Source organism: Patagioenas fasciata, chromosome W, assembly GCF_037038585.1.
Source record: "Patagioenas fasciata isolate bPatFas1 chromosome W, bPatFas1.hap1, whole genome shotgun sequence".
In the NCBI taxonomy this organism is placed as follows: Eukaryota; Metazoa; Chordata; class Aves; order Columbiformes; family Columbidae; genus Patagioenas; species Patagioenas fasciata.
Genome location: NC_092559.1, coordinates 56,122,543 through 56,138,564, shown reverse-complemented (window position 1 = coordinate 56,138,564; position 16,022 = coordinate 56,122,543). Strand labels below are relative to the sequence as shown.

The window sequence follows — 16,022 nt, the reverse complement described above, 5'->3', positions numbered from 1 at the left end:
GAGGGGTAGCTTCCTTTTTATTAGTAGCTAGGCAAGTTTTTTTTTACTTTTATTCCTATCCCAACTTTAATTCTTTTAATGAGACTAATATTATAGTGCACTGTAGGTAAGACAACATTTTGCATCTTTTCAGGAAAAAATATATTTGATGTAAAGCTTAGAGATGTTAAGCATTGCTTCTAACTGAATGCATTAAGCAGTTGGAACAGCATAAAATTTATCGATCTTGACCTATATAATTCTAAATGGTACAGAGCCTTCTAAGAGACTGTCCTGGGTCTGGCTGGGCTGGAGTTAACTTTCTTCATAGCAGCCCCTGTGGTGCTTTGTTTTGGATTTGTGGCTAAGTCAGTGTTGATAACACACTGGTATTTTGGCTGTTGCTGAACAGTGCCTGTACAGTGTCAAGGTTTTCTCTGTTTCTCACTCTGTTCCCCCTGCCCTCCAGCAAGTAGGCTAGAGGTAGACAAGAAGTTGAGAGGAGAGACAGCCAGGACAGCTGACCAAAATTGGTCAAAGGGATATTCCATACTACATCAATTCATGCTCAGCAATAAAAAAAAAAAGTGCACGTCTTCCAAAGTAGTCATTGCTCAGAGACTGGCTGGGTGTTGGTCTGCTTGTGGGAGGTAGTGAGTGCCTTTGCATTGATTCTGTTGTTTTGTTTTCTGTTTCCCTCAACCCCCTTCCTTCGTTCTTCCTTCGGTTATTAAACTCTATCTCAACTCACACATTTTCTTGCTTTTGCTCTTCCTGTTCCCTACCCTGTTCTGCTGAGGGTTGGGGGGAGTGAGCAAGCATCTGTATGGGTGGTTAGATGTTGGCTGGGGTTAACCCACCATAGGCATGATCTTTCTAACATTGCTTCAAGTGCTATATGGTGCTATACAGACAAAATAACTCTTTCACTGGTTTAACTTGTTTTAATCAGGATGAGGAGAAGCAAAGGAGAGAGCTGTAGTAACAAGACTGCAGTTTTGCCAATGTAAACAATATCTACACTGCTACTGCTTGTACTGGTAAATGTGATCTGTATCTGTATAGTCTATTTGACTTTAATTCTGATAGAAGTTTTCAAAACCAACTTTCACTTCTATTTCATAGGAAAAAAAAAAACATTTTTGGCAAGAATTTTATCAACAGCTAATTTTTTTTCCTCTAAATTTTGCAATTTTTTATTATTTTCTTGCGTATGTTAAGCCAAAGTATCACATATCTTTTCTAAAATGCTTTTTTTTTTTCTTTTTTGCAAGACGTGTAAACTGGTAGAATCAGTAGGTGAATGGTCTGAAATAACTGAAGTCGATAACTTAAAAATAGTATAAAACAGCTCTGTAAATATTTTCCTTTTTTAAGAGGTTTTGAGAACAATGCTTAGCTTTGCTTCAGTTCCTTCCCCCTCCCCTCATTTGATTGTTTGGAGTAGAAAAAGGTCTGATTAGGGTTTTCTAAATAAAAGAAAATTGAGGTAAGAGTAAGGAATGTTTGAATTATGAGTCTAACCTTGCAAGGGTGAATTATCATGGACTCCACATAATCCAATATGAATTCAAGCGAAGCCAATTTATTACAGAAACAAGCCTCCTTATATATGCAGTTATTTCCTGATCACGTGTCCATGCTCCAAGCATGCATTAACTGATTGGACATTGTCTATGTCCACGAGCTGTCCACACGTCCGAGTCTCACTGCTAATAGGTCTGTTGATTTACGTTGTGTTGCTGCCCTGCCGCCGCAGAACTGCCCCACTCCCACAGCAGATCATATTTTCAGCTTGACGAGGTGGCCTTGAAATTCCTTTGGGCCTGGCTAGTTCAATAACAAATTTCCATCTAATAGAAACCTATCCACACATTAACTTCAAGAAAATCCCTCAAATCTCTCACAATTCCCCCTTTTTATTTTTGAACCAGCCAGGCCTCCTTGTTTACAGCGCTCTGATTCATCTTTGAAATACACTGCAACATACAATCACATGATTAACAACATAATTAAAATTACATATAATGCAGTTAAGCCTTACTTAATAAGATCAAACAACTACCCACCTCTTCCCAAGCTTTTAAACCGTTTGTCAAACCCCAATTCTACTATGACAGTTTTATTAATATGCTGTTTTAGTTTGTCTAAAGTACTATGAAGAGATTCAGAATGATCAGACAAGTTCATAACCATGACCTAGTGTCAAAAGTAAAAAAATCTATAACTGAACAATTTAGTAGAGTAGCATGCCTAATACCATCAACATCTACTATTAATTGAGTTAGTATCTCAGAAGTTAGATTAACCTGTTTAAGAGAACAGCTTAACTTTGATATGTCTCCTAAAGCTTTACCAGCTGCTAGATCAGGGAGAAAGAGTGCAGTAGATACTATGGTAGAAATGTCTCATAATTTTACCTCATCTTTGTATTGACTATCTAAGTGTAATATCACCCTTTTGGCTCTCCTGCTGTTTGTTCAAATTGCCATTCTCCACAGAAGGTACACCACCTGCTTGCTAATAGGCTTCTAGACCACCAGGTCTGTGAGCATCTCTAACACTGAATTAGGATCCATGGTTTACATCTGAAACAGTCCTCACAACTTATCTCCCTCCTGTCCATCTGCATGCACTGAATCTTTGTTGTCTTTATTCAGCCATGGCTTGACCCATTTTGTGGGAATCCACTTCAATCCTTGGCCCGTAATGACACAAGCATAACCTCTCCCCCAGGTTACCAATTGATGTGGCCTTTTCCATTGACCATTAACTAGTGATTTGACCATAACTAATGTAGGTTCTTTCTGATTTAGCATGGTTTTGGGTCATATTTGCAAAGTGTTTCATCACATACAATTTTTGACAATTGGTTTTGTGGTGTTTCCCCTATTTCTCCCCCCTTTTTTTTTAAAAAAAACCAAAAAACAAAACAAAAACAGTTCAGAATCAGATAGGTGTGTTGGACCTTGACTACGTACTCAGAATCACAAATCAAATTTAGAGGTTCCTCCTTAACAAGCTCTAAGTAATGTAAAGCTGCGCCAAGTTCTACTAATTGGGTTGAACCTTCAATAATTTTTACAGAATAATGCCAATTGTTATCTTCACGCCAGACCACTACAGCTTTACGAGACTTCCCAGAACCATCAACAAAAACTGTGCAAGCATGTAGGATCAGACCAAATACAAGTATGGTCTGTGACCTGATGTTAAAGACTTGCAGGTTCTGCAGCAATTTACATTTAGGCATGCCAAAAGCTGTGCTGGTATGAAGTAGGAGGCTCTGGCAAACTCCTCAGTTACAATGAGCTGAGTTTATCTTGCAGCTTGACACAGGCCTGAAATTTATGTTCAAGCACAGGCCTGGGATATTTTGCTTTTTTTTTCACATTTATTTCCAAACATAATACATTTTATATGCAATTCCAATTAGCTCAACAGTTGTTACATTCCTCAGCCCCATTTACCTTTTACAATTTAAAGATGTCAAAACCAGTATATTAAACATGAATCCATAATTCCGGTTTCCTAGATCCAAATAAGTTCATAACTTTTAAACACAGCCTCATACAATACCAAGTTCACATCCATCATAGCATTTAGGTGTGTTTTGTTTTTTTTTTTTTAATTTTGTTTTTTTTTTTTTTTGTGTTTTTTTTGTTTGTTTGTTTTTTCAATGCGAATCAGAGTTTAACAATTTAAATTCTTTTCTGGTCTCAAAATTACTATATAAGCAATTACTCTAATGTGTAAGGATGCATCCTAAGGGGGAGCAAGGTCGTACTTCAGTAATGGAACTGGTTCTCATTTTGTAATTATCTCCCCAAACAAAATTCTTTTGGTACCAAATATATATATATATATGCAAACTAAAATATTGAGCTCAGATATGAAAACCAAACACCAAGTTCAAATATGCAGATGGATCACAGTTACACTTATTCAAGACAATATCTCAATTTTGCATTGCACCTTTGGACTGCTTACTGCTCAGACAGGCAGAGGTACCGCTGGGTCTCCCTGACAAAACAGGTCAGTGCGCGCTGGAGCCCTATCGGCACCTGCCCCCCTGCTGCAGCAGCAAGCTGGACTGGGCAAGGCTTCTATTAGTGTCTCATCTGGTGGCTACATCTGTTATCCCAAAAACAGGGTTCTTTACATGGTGTGCATACAAAAGAGCCAAATCCAGCACATCAAGATGAGACACAGCCTATCACAGAGTTGCACAAGTTTGGATGCTGGAATAAAGCTAGCATGCTAGAAAGAAAAGTAATGGCTATCACACACAAAACCTTACCACCATATTCACACAGTTAGGAGCTAAATTGCTCATCATCACAAAATGTACATTTTGGGTCAATCTGTGATCTTACTATACCATATAACAAGCAAAGACTTATGAAACTGTAATACATTTAAACAGATACCTACAAAGAAAAAAAAATAGTACTAAAAAGCATCTTGCAGACAGTTCTGCAAGTTTCTCTGTGATTAATTTGTTATCAGCTAATTCTCTCTCTGCTTGCTGAAGTTCAAACCATTACTCCTTCACTGCAACTACTAAGATTTTTACCTTTACTCTTTGTTTCTCCTTTTCTCTTTGAGTTTTTCTAGTTTCTTTCTTATATCTCCCCAGGATTTTGTTACAAACTGGGGGGTCCACTCCTTGAGTCCACTTATCCTTTACTTTTTCCTTGGGTGAACTTCTCTTCATCTACTACACACAAAATTTTACCATCACATTCACGCAGTAAAGAACTAAATTATTCATGATCTTCTGTGTTATTACAAAATGCACATTTTGAGTCAGTGGATTCTCATGATTTAACAGTCTGTGAACTTACTGTACCATATAACAGACAAAGACCTATTAAACTGTAATATGCTTAAACAGATACCCACAAAGAAAACAGATTAATGAGGAAAGCATCTTGCAGACTTCAGCAAGTTTACTGTGACCTGTGTGTTATCAGTTAATTCTCTCTCAGCTTGTTGAAGTTCAAACTGTTCCACCTGTAAAACTGTCTGAAATGATTTAATGATCTCTTGTAGAGATTTATTTTGTCCTGCTCTCCTCTTCTTAAAAGCAACATTAATTGCAACATAGTATTATACTTCAAGGTTCTATCCTCCAGCCACTTTTCCCAATCATTTAACTTATACAGCAGCCACCATTAATTACACTATTTCACAAGATTTTCCTTTCTCATATTTCCAAGTGCTTTCCTATGTTGTAAAACACCTCCCAATACCACTTTCTTAGGAACACGACTGAAAACAGTCATTCCTGACCCCATCTCCTAAGTGAAAACCATGGGGGTGGGGGGGGAGCACAGGGCTGCTTGCAGCGTGAGTGGGAAAAGTTGGGAGAAGGCCCATGGTGTACCCACATAAACAGTGTCACAAAGAAAGAACTGCAAGCAACAACAACCAGCAAAACAATTAACTCACATTCCTGACAAGCTGCTTGATTTTCAGAGAGGCAATACACAGAAGCACGTAATATGTGCTGTAAAACTCACAGATAACACGTTGATAGCAAACATTAGCATTCTCTACTGCTAATTTCAACACTAGTGCGTCCTTAGCTTCTAAGTTTTCAACCTGCTTATTGATGGTCTCTTGAAGATGGTCAGTAAATTGCATGTAATTCTCATTGGGACCCTGATTAATAATTGCAAATGATTAGGCTGATTTGTCGGTTTCAGGCACCTTTATCCTAGCTTGATATGTGAGGTCTGCTGACTACCTCAGGATTTCAGAAACTAATAGTGCCTGTAATTGTAGTGTGCCAATTATAGCCCGAGTCCCCAGGCACTCCCCCTTTCCCGTCACGATCATCATGACTGCATTGCCAACTGCTGGATTCACTCGCTATTAACTGATCCAATCTTTCACACAGTTCTTTTGTCCAGTTCTTATCCGGTGACTCCTTCTGCTCTCTCGTGGAAGTTGGAGAGTTAAAAGGCGGTAAAGGTTGGATGCACATTGGTAAAAGGACTGATAGTACACTTGTTTATGACCTTAGCATTCTCAGCTTTTACAGGTTCTTTGGGCAAGTCGTCTGATTCCAATCCTTTGCAATTGTTGTTCTCACTAGGGTTGGGTAATGGTGTAGGAGGCCACCCGCTCGGCATCTTTCCTACCCCCGCCCCAGACTGCTGAGCTATCGGGGGTGCCGAAGGCACAACAGGGGATGGAGTAGGGAGGGTATCGAAGACACAAACCAGGTAAGCTTCATAGCGATTTTCAGGTTTCTTATCAGGCTGCAACGCTGCAAAAATTCTGGCAGCAGCAGACCGCTCAGCCCTAAAATCTTTTAAGGTAGTAATTATAAGCTTCCATGTAGTTGCTAATGATTTAGCTTCTTTATCTCCAGTGCTGACCTTATCCCGTAATTTCTGTCCTATATCGTCCCAAAGTTTAAGTTTAAGTTTAAGTTTTGAGTCACTAATCCTCATAACAGTCTTTTCATCTATTTTCGGACTTAATGCTGCAAACGCGCCTTGTGTAACAGTCTTTTCAGCTTTTAATTGCTTCATTGTAGTAATTATCAGTTGCCAGGCAGTCACAAGGCCGAGAATATCTTTTTCACTGAGACTGATTGCCTTCCACAACACCGTTCCCACTTTTTCCCAAGTCTCTCTTTGAAAAGCTCCTGGCAGATCGGCAGGAAACCCGTTGCCTCTGCACCGAATTAATCGTCTTTTGAGGTTACTCTCCTCATACTTCATCCCTCTCATAGAGAGGATATGCGAGAGGAGCCGCAGTATTTATTCTTCTTCTTTAAAAATATTCTGCTCCATCTCCTCTCGCCCCCAGCTGCTCACCTCTTTGGGTGTCCATTGCAACTGTATTAGATCCTCTATCCCTCCTCCGTTGCTTCCGTAGCGATCAATCAGGAGACACACAGTCCGCAGACCACGTCCCAGTCACGGTCCAGCCATGCTCTCTCCAGCTGGGGCTCGTTCTTCGCAACAGTCGTCCCCTCGCCGTAAATTCTCCTTACAGATCGTGTCGGGGTCACCACTTACGAGGGTGAAAAATCATGGACTCCATACAATCCAATATGAATTCAAACAAAGCCATTTATTACAGAAACAAGCCTCCTTATATATGCAGCTATTTCCTGATCACGTATCCACCCTCAAAGCATGCATTAACTGATTGGACATTGTCTATGTCCACGAGCTGTCCACGCGTCCGAGTCTCACTGCTAACAGGTCTGTTGATTTACATCGTGTTGCTGCCCTGCAGCCGCAGAACTGCCCCACTCCCACAGCAGATCATATTTTCAGCTTGACGAGGTAGCCTTGAAATTCCTTTGGGCCTGCTAGTTCAATAACAAATTTCCATCTAATAGAAACCTATCCACACATTAACTTCAAGAAAATCCCTCAAATCTCCCACATAACCTTCCCCTTAAATGTTCTTTTGTCATATTTTGCAGTCTGTGAAGTGTTGTGCATCTGTATTTGCTTTTAATAAGCTGCGTGTTGGATTTGGGGAAGACTTTTTTTTTTCCCCCCTGAAATATTGTCTGGTGACTGCTGTCATTTAGTTTAGGTGCAGGTTTTGATACTGTTATCTGTGTTTGTCATTTGAGAAACAAGTTATAGGCTGAATTGACGCCTGGGTAGGTTTAAATACAACAGCCTGAGTCAGAACAGTTACACTCTCCCTACCCTTTTTTTTTAGCTTTAGGTTACTTTGAACTCTTGTTTCATTTGGCATACCTTGTTTCTCCTCAAAGAAAAATTATAAAAGAAGGGAAGAAGTTTTGTTTCTTTATGCTTTCATTTTTTTATGATGCAGATAACATTTTCCCAAATATGTGTTTTAACCTTGAGTTTAATTACAACAGCCTGAGTCAAATCAGTTACCTCTGATTCTGTTCGTTTACTGAAAATGAGCAAATTGGGAAGGAAAGTAAAAGCTGGTTATAGAGAGTCTTTGTCCTCTGTTTGGATGGTTTGGAGTGCTTTCTTCCAGTGTGAGTTATTTGGGGAAATGGGTTATCTGAACCTGTGAAGGTTTAAAAATTCTGTGTATTGGAAATAAATAATTTGAGAGAGGTTGCACATGTAAACATCTGGTAACTGTTTTGAAGAAAGATTTGGAATTTCTTCAGTTATAACTGAGAACTTTCATTAGTTTTACAAGTCTGTTCTGTGAGAAGAAACAGAAGCCTTAAATTCTAAGGACATCCATTGTTACATTGTTTTTTAGGTGGTATCATGGAAAACTCGACAGAGCAATTGCAGAAGAACGTCTTCGACAAGCGGGAAAACCTGGAAGCTACCTTATTCGAGAGAGTGATCGGAGACCAGGTTCCTTTGTGCTTTCATTCCTTAGTAAAATAAATGTCAATCATTTTAGGTGAGAATTAAATTTTTTTTTTTTTTTTTAAACACTATAACCTGTTTATTTGTGATCTTAGAACTTAGTACAGTATAGAAAACAATTATTATAAATGGAATATTTTTTACTTTTTTATCCATGTATGGTATAGCTCTTTACTAGGGTTGAATTATTTTAAACCATGCTACTTAAAACTCCTTTACAGGCTAAAAAATTAAAGTGTAAGGAAAACAAACATCATGAGAATAGAGGTGCTTGTCTAAAGCTGTTGTGACTAAATTTACAGTAACATGCAGGCTTCTTATTAGTAATCTGATGAGATTGTTTTGAGTCCGTTCCTCAGTTACTGCAGTTTACAGGACATACTTGAATGTCAAAGTCATAGCAAATCTGTGTGCTTTAGAAGAAAGAAATAACAAGGAGAAACAAAGAGGTTATATAGTTCATAATATTAGGATTTGCGGGAATCATCTTTCAGTATGTGTTAGAATTAGTTGTTCTAACTATAAATATTCCTTTATCTGAAATTGTAACCAGGATTATTTTACCATTAGCAAGTTATATACATTAATTTATTCTAGTTTGGTGTAAATGAGATGTATTCTGGGAAGCGCTTGAATGTTAGTCAGCAAGTAGTGTGCTGCAGTATAATGTTCATCTTCCCAAAATAGGATATCAAATGCATCTTCAGCAGTAGAAAAAACCTTTGTCAGCTATCTAGATAAAAAAAATAAACAGAAAGCTAATTCATTTGCAAAGCAAACAGAAATAGCATACTAATGTTTGCATCATGTTGTCTGAGCTAACAATTCATGCTTCTCAGCTATACTGCTTTTTGTTTGCAAACTGGTTACTATGTAGTAGTAGAAAATTAATAATTTTAGAATCATAGAATAATTTCAGTTGGAAGAGACTCTCAGGATCATAGAGTCCAACCATAACCTAACTCTAACACTAAACCATGTCCCTAAGAACCTTGTCTAAATGCCTTTTAAACACCTCCAGGTATGGTCACTCTACCACTTCCCTGGGCAGCCTGTTCCAATGCCTGACAACCCTTTCTGTGAAGAATTTTTTCCTAATATCCAATCTAAACGTCCCCTCATGCAACTTGAGGCCATTTGCTCTTGTCCTATCACTTACTACTTGGGAGAAGAGGCCAACACCCTCCATGCTTCAATCTCCTTTCAGATAGTTGTAGACAGCGATAAGGTCTCCCCTCATCCTCCTTTTCTCCAGGCTAAACAGCCTCAGTAAGTACTGTTTTTAAGAATCTTATTTTTAATACGATCTTCTTATCGTAATCAATATCAGGTGTTGAATGTTGTTTTGTGCCCACCATAAAAATGTTTCTGGCATTTCAGTTAGAAACCATTAAAGACTGCTTTCTAAGAAAGGGATCCCTATAATATTTTCAAATCTTAAAGAACCCTTCATTCTTGGATCCATTAAATATGTGAAGAGATAACTATTCAAAGGAAACTAATTTGTTTGATACTGTTCTTCATAGAATAGACATGCTTTTGGTTTCATTTGTTGACTGCAGAGTGTATATGTTTTTGTTATTAGAAGGGCAGGTGCTACACTGAAGTAGTTTTTCAGCTTCAAGAATGGCAGTCTTGAAGTTATTTCAGCCAAATATAGGGATGCATCCACTGGGTCCCACAGACTGGAAATGTCACTTTGACCAAAGCTTATTCTTCGCCAATTGCAGCCTTCTAAAAATGAATGAAATTTCCATTTCTCAATGATCTCACTGATAATTTGTTCCCTAAAAGTGATATTTTTTCAGATTAAACTTTACTTACATATTTCTGTTTGACTAAAATACCAATATTTTAGGTGAAAGTTCTCCAAATCCTCTTCCCTCAAGTTGGATACGGACATATGTTCATGCAGCATATGATTGACAGATAGTGTATGAGTCCATCAGAACTAAATTCTTTTTGGCTGAAGTAATATGTATTTTGGTGAGTTGCTGAGTGATATGAAATATTGGGAAGGAAAATCTTTATCTTTTCATCTTGTCCTTCACAATTTTCTGTGATTACAGGAATCTTTGTATTTACTAGTCCTGTGTATTCTGAAGAAAGGTTTCATTTGAGCTTGATTTAATAATGAAATGTGAAACACTAAATTTCTTTTAGAAGCCTAATCTCTGAATAATTTGTCATGGATTTTATAAGGAATATGGTACAAAATATGCCAACAGATCTAGTTTAGATCGTTAAAGTTATATTATTTTTGGACTCCCCTTGCAGTGCTATTATGCTTAAAAACTTCAAGTTTAATCTCTGAAGACTGATCTTGGTATATGTTTTACACTAATATAGTTTAAACGACTGACTTGAGAAGAGAGATATTTAAAGCAGGTATGTATCAGAATACTGACCTGTTAAAGAAAAATAGAATAAAAGTGTAAGAAACCAACTACAGATAAATAATTAACTGCTGAGAAACTCAGATGAGTATAATTTTTTTCCTTCTGTTTTTGAATTGTTCATGAGGTTTGTAAAGAAGTCAAATGCTAAGTAGAAAACTAAGTAGTCAGACATGTTTAACCTTCTGTACTGTAGTTTGTTTTGAAATATCTTTGAGATACCTTGTCTTCTGGAAACTGGAGACAGAGATAACATGACGTTAGATGTTAATATTTTTTCTCTAAGTGAAATTTTATTAGATGACTAATAGTTTCTCTCAATTTCTTGTATTTTATTGCATATTTTTATCTTCACTGATCAATGACATTATATATTCTTAGACTTCGGTTTGTGAAGGCATATCATAAGACTTTCTCCTTTGGCAAAAGTACTCACCAACCACTTTCCATCATTTATCAACAGTCCTGGCCAACCAGGGTGGGCCCAGTTGACTGGAAGTTAGCAAACGTGATGCCCATCTACAAGAAGGGCTGGAAGGAGGATCCAGGGAACTACAGGCCTGTCAGTATGACCGTGGTGCTGGGGAAGGTTATGGAGCAGATCATCCTGAGTGCCATCATGTGGCACATACAGGACAACCAAGTGGTCAAGCCCAGTCAGCATGGGTTTATGAAAGGTGTGTCCTGCTTGACTAACCTGATATCTTTCTATGACAAGGTGACCTGCTTAGCGGATGGGGGAAGGTTGTGAATGTTGTCTACCTAGACTTTAATAAAGCCTTTGATACTGTTTCCCACAGCATTTTCCTGGAGAAACTGGCTGCTCATGACTTGGATGGCCATATTCTTCACTGGGTAAAAAACCTGGCTGGATGGCTGGGCCCAGAGTTGTGGTGAATGGAGTCAAATCCAGTTGGTGGCCAGTCACAAGTGGTGTTTCCCAGGGCTCAATATTGGGGCCAGTTCTCTTTAATATCTTTATCAATGATCTGGATGAGGGGATTGAGTGCATCCTCAGTAAGTTTGTAGACAACGCCAAGTTGGGTGGGAATGTTGATCTGCTTGAGGGTAGGAAGGCTCTACAGAGGGATCTGGACAGGCGGGATCGATGGGCTGAGGCCAGTTCTATGAGGTTCAACAAGGCCAAGTGCCAGGTCTTGCACTTGGGTCACAATCACCCCATGCAATGCTGCAGGCCTGGGGAAGAGTGGCTGGAAAGCTTCCTGGTGGCAAAGGACCTGGGAGTGTTGATTGACAGCATCCTGGCTTGTGTCAGAAATAATGTGACCCGCAGGACTTGGGAAGTGATCATCCCCTCTTTCCTTGGCACTGGTGAAGCTGCACCTTGAATGCAGTGTTTAGTTTTGGGCCCCTCATGACACAAAAGACATTGAGGTAATGGAGAGAGTTCAGAGAAGGGCAACGAAGCTGGTGAAGGGTCTAGAACACAAGTCCTATGAGGAGCAGCCAAGGGAACTGGAGAAAAGGAGGCTGAGGGGAGACCTTATCACTCTCTACAACTATCTGAAAGGAGGTTGTAAAGACATGTGTTGGTCTCTTTTTCCCAAGTCACAAGTGATAGAGGAGATGGCTTCAAGTTAGGCTAGGGGAGGTTTAGATTCGGTATTAGGAAAAAATTCTTCACTTGAAAGAGTTATTAAGCATTGGAACAGGCTGCCCAGGGTAGTAGTTGTGTCACCATCTCTGGAGGTGTTTAAAAGACAAATAGTTGTAGTGTTTAGGGACATGATTTATAGGTGGACTTGGCAATGTTAGGTTAATGGTTGAACTTGATGATCTTAAAGGTCTTTTCCAACCTAAATGATTCTATGATTTTAAAAATGATGGCACTCTACAACAAGAGTTCTGGTGGAGAGTATGGTGTTTTTCCCATTTACTTCATGATTTGTTGGAAACTGTTTTTAGTGTTCTGTAGGTTTCATAAAACTGCTAACTTCACAATTTTTACCAAAAATTTTAGTCTTTAAGTGGATCAAATGTCTCATTCACTTTCTTTTTTTCCTCTTTATATCGCTAAAGGAATAGTTCGTTCCTTCTGTTGGTATTTTCTCCCTTATCCAAGTTGCTTTTCCAGATAGCTCTTGACATTTTTAAAGAAGTGTTATTTCTCAGGACTGCTGTCAAACTTCTGTGTTGCTGGAAAAATTCAGGTCCTCTTGATGCCATCAATTTACGTAACTGATTGTTTCTTTGGATTGTCTGGTCAAAAATATTACGTACTTTTTTTTCCTTGTACAAATGACTCTTGTGTAATACAAATGATTCGAAAACTGTTAACTGTCTTACCTATATTAATTATTTCTGACTGGTTTTAGAACTTGTGTTGCATAGCAATATGAACAGACATGATGTCTTCCATTTTTTTGGTATGACATGTGTGTTCACAAATCTGATTACTAAAATATGTACCACCACCCCACGCAAACAAAGAAACCAAACCAAAATCCACAAACAAAACCAAACAAAAAACCCCTACACAACACCCTCCCCCGACTACATAAGTTAGCAAGATGAGCAATTTTATGAGACTTTTGTGTTAAACTATTGAAATGGTTTTTTTTTAAAGCATTTTTTCCTATTTATTAGCAGGCTTTTAAATTGTGTACATTGTTATTACAAAGTTATTTTATAGCGTGGATACTAGACTAACTGTAAAAAGGTGACTAATTTTTGACAGTATTTCAGTATTCTGCACTGTATAATTAAATGCAGTTAGTTTTTACCAAAATAAATTGATACTTCTCCAAATGTATATAGTCTTATTATATAACCTGTGTGTTTTGCATGATAGAAGTATTAATGCTGTTATCTCTATTAATGTAGTAGGGCATTTGTCCAGGATGCCAGTTATTACATTTTTGTGTTTAATTTCATTTAGTTCTAGAAAATCTGCTTACTTTTTTTGTAAATCTACATCTCTTGTACAGTCTTCAAATATTTTTATGTTGTAATGTTTATCAGTAATTGCTGATGAGATATTCATTAGTTAAGGGGGGGTGTGTGTGTGTGTGTATATATATAGTGTGTGTTTGTTTGTAATGTTGCATTTTGTTGAACATAGCCTGCTTTAACAACTCAGTGTTATCCTAACTTCCTTTTAAAAAATAAAAACCTCACAAAACCATCAAAAAACACCCCAATGGTTTGTAGCAAAAGACTTTCTTATGTTAAGCTTATTTTTCTTTATTAACAGGATTATTGCCATGTGCGGAGACTATTACATTGGTGGACGTCGCTTTGCTTCTCTCTCAGACCTAATTGGTTATTATAGTCACGTGTCTTGTTTGCTGAAGGGGGAAAAACTGTTCTTTCCAGTAGCACCTCCAGAGGCCAGTAGTAAAATTCTTAAATGTCATTAACTTAAATATTAATATAATTAATCTCGCATTTGATATTCATATTTTTTTATGAAAAAAGCATTCTAGACAGCTTCCCCTAGTTCTAGACCTATCTCAGTGTATGGTGAAGTATAAGGAAAATATAAACATGTTCTTACTGATAGAAAGTAATGATAAAAAAAAAAAGTTTTTAAATGAAAATATGTAATGAGAAATCTAGATATCAGGTATTGCAATTATCTCCAAATGCAGTACTAACATTGTATGTAAAATGAGATAAGAAAATGTGGGGGTTTTGGCTAGTAAAGAGCACCATTGTAATGTAGTTAGCCTCTAGGGTTTTACACTGAATTAATGTATTTCAAAACAATAGTACTGTTTCATAGCAAAGATTTCAAAATAAGCATACTGGAAATAACCAAAGTTCCTGAAAGCTGGGCTTCTTTCAAGTGGCTATCCTTAAGACAAAATCAGTAATTAAAACAAAACAAACAAAAAAACCCTGCCCAAACAAAAACCACACACACAAACCCCTACAAACAAAATCCCCACATAATAATAAAAAATAAAGAAAAAAAAAACAAAAACAAAAAACAAACCCCCAGGCAAAACATCACCCCCAAACCACCTGCAGACTGTGCCCCCTCCCCCCCCCCCCTTCCCAAATAAAGATGTTTCTGCATGTTGAAGTTTCATAAATTTCCACTAAGTGGAAGAAAGTTCTGAAGTACTCTTTCATGGGAGTTACATTATTGGTATTTTTTTTTGAGATAACATGACTGATAATGTTATAAGGCTAGAAACAAAATGAGAACTTTTGTTTGTAACTTTCAGAATTAAGCATTACCAGCTCTTACTATTTTTGACTCTTTGAAAACTTAAAACTAGCAAAGGGATACAAATTACTATTACCACTCTTTTGCCTCAGAATAGCATAGTGTTGGGGAGAGGAAGTCTGTACTAGAATGAAAGGGAAAAGTAATATCTTTGCACTCTTTTCTAAAATTGTAGCCTGTGGAGGATAGAAGGAGAGTTCGAGCAATTCTACCTTATACCAAAGTGCCAGAAACTGATGAAATAAGGTATGTTTTAATAACAGGTAGAAGCAGTTGTGAAATTCTTGGAATATTTATAAATGTTAATGATTTTGGTATATGTTCACTATGCAAATACTTTCCAGTTGCATCTTAGACTTAACGCTCTGGGATATTAAAGGTACGATTCCTCTTTTTTTTTTTTTTTTTTTTTACCATGGATATAGCAATAACATTTTTATTTTGGGTACACTGTTTGTATTAATTTTAAGGGGACTTACGTTTAATTGCTAGAACTATGAAACTTACTTTAGAAGTAGAGCATTACTAATTTAGAAGGCTTATCCACTTTGAGAAAAATGTAAGTTTGTTCATGAAGGCTCAACCTTACTCTTGAATTCTTTATCTCCTCCTCCCAAGCACTGCAGGGAAATGGGGAATGGGGGTTGTGGTCAGTTCATCACACATTGTATCTGCCACTCCTTCCTCCTAAAGCTCTTTTTCTGCTTCACTGTGGGGTCCCACCCACGGAAGGCAGTCCTCCATGAACTTCTCCAATGTGGGTTCTTCCCATGGACTGCAATTCTTCACAAACTGCTCCAGTGTGAGTCTTTTCCACAGGGTACAGTCCTTCAGAAACACTGCTCCAGGGTGAGTCCCACATGGGGTCACAAGTCCTGCCAGCAAACCTGCTCCAGCATGGGCTCCTCTCTCCATGGGGTCAGAAGTCCTGCCAGAAAACCTGCTTCAGTGTGGGCTCTCAGTGGGGTTACAGCCTCCTCTGAACACATCTACCTGCTCTGGCATGTGGTCCTCCATGGGCTGCAGTTGGGTATCTGTTCCACCATGGTCCTCCATGGGCTGCAGTGGCTATCTCTGCTTCACCATGGTCTTTATTTTATAGCG

General features: G+C 38.0%; 1 protein-coding gene across 1 annotated transcript in view; it reads left to right on the top strand.

Moving 5' to 3' along the window:
* LOC136115688 (ras GTPase-activating protein 1-like) overlaps positions 1 to 16,022 on the top strand; it is a 107,955-nt gene that overhangs the window by 17,621 nt on the left and 74,312 nt on the right. Inside the window, exons 2-4 of the mRNA XM_065861895.1 lie at positions 8,212 to 8,361; positions 13,938 to 14,073; positions 15,094 to 15,164. Of these exons, the coding sequence (XP_065717967.1) occupies positions 8,212 to 8,361; positions 13,938 to 14,073; positions 15,094 to 15,164 (357 nt within the window). The remainder of the gene's footprint in view (positions 1 to 8,211; positions 8,362 to 13,937; positions 14,074 to 15,093; positions 15,165 to 16,022) is intronic.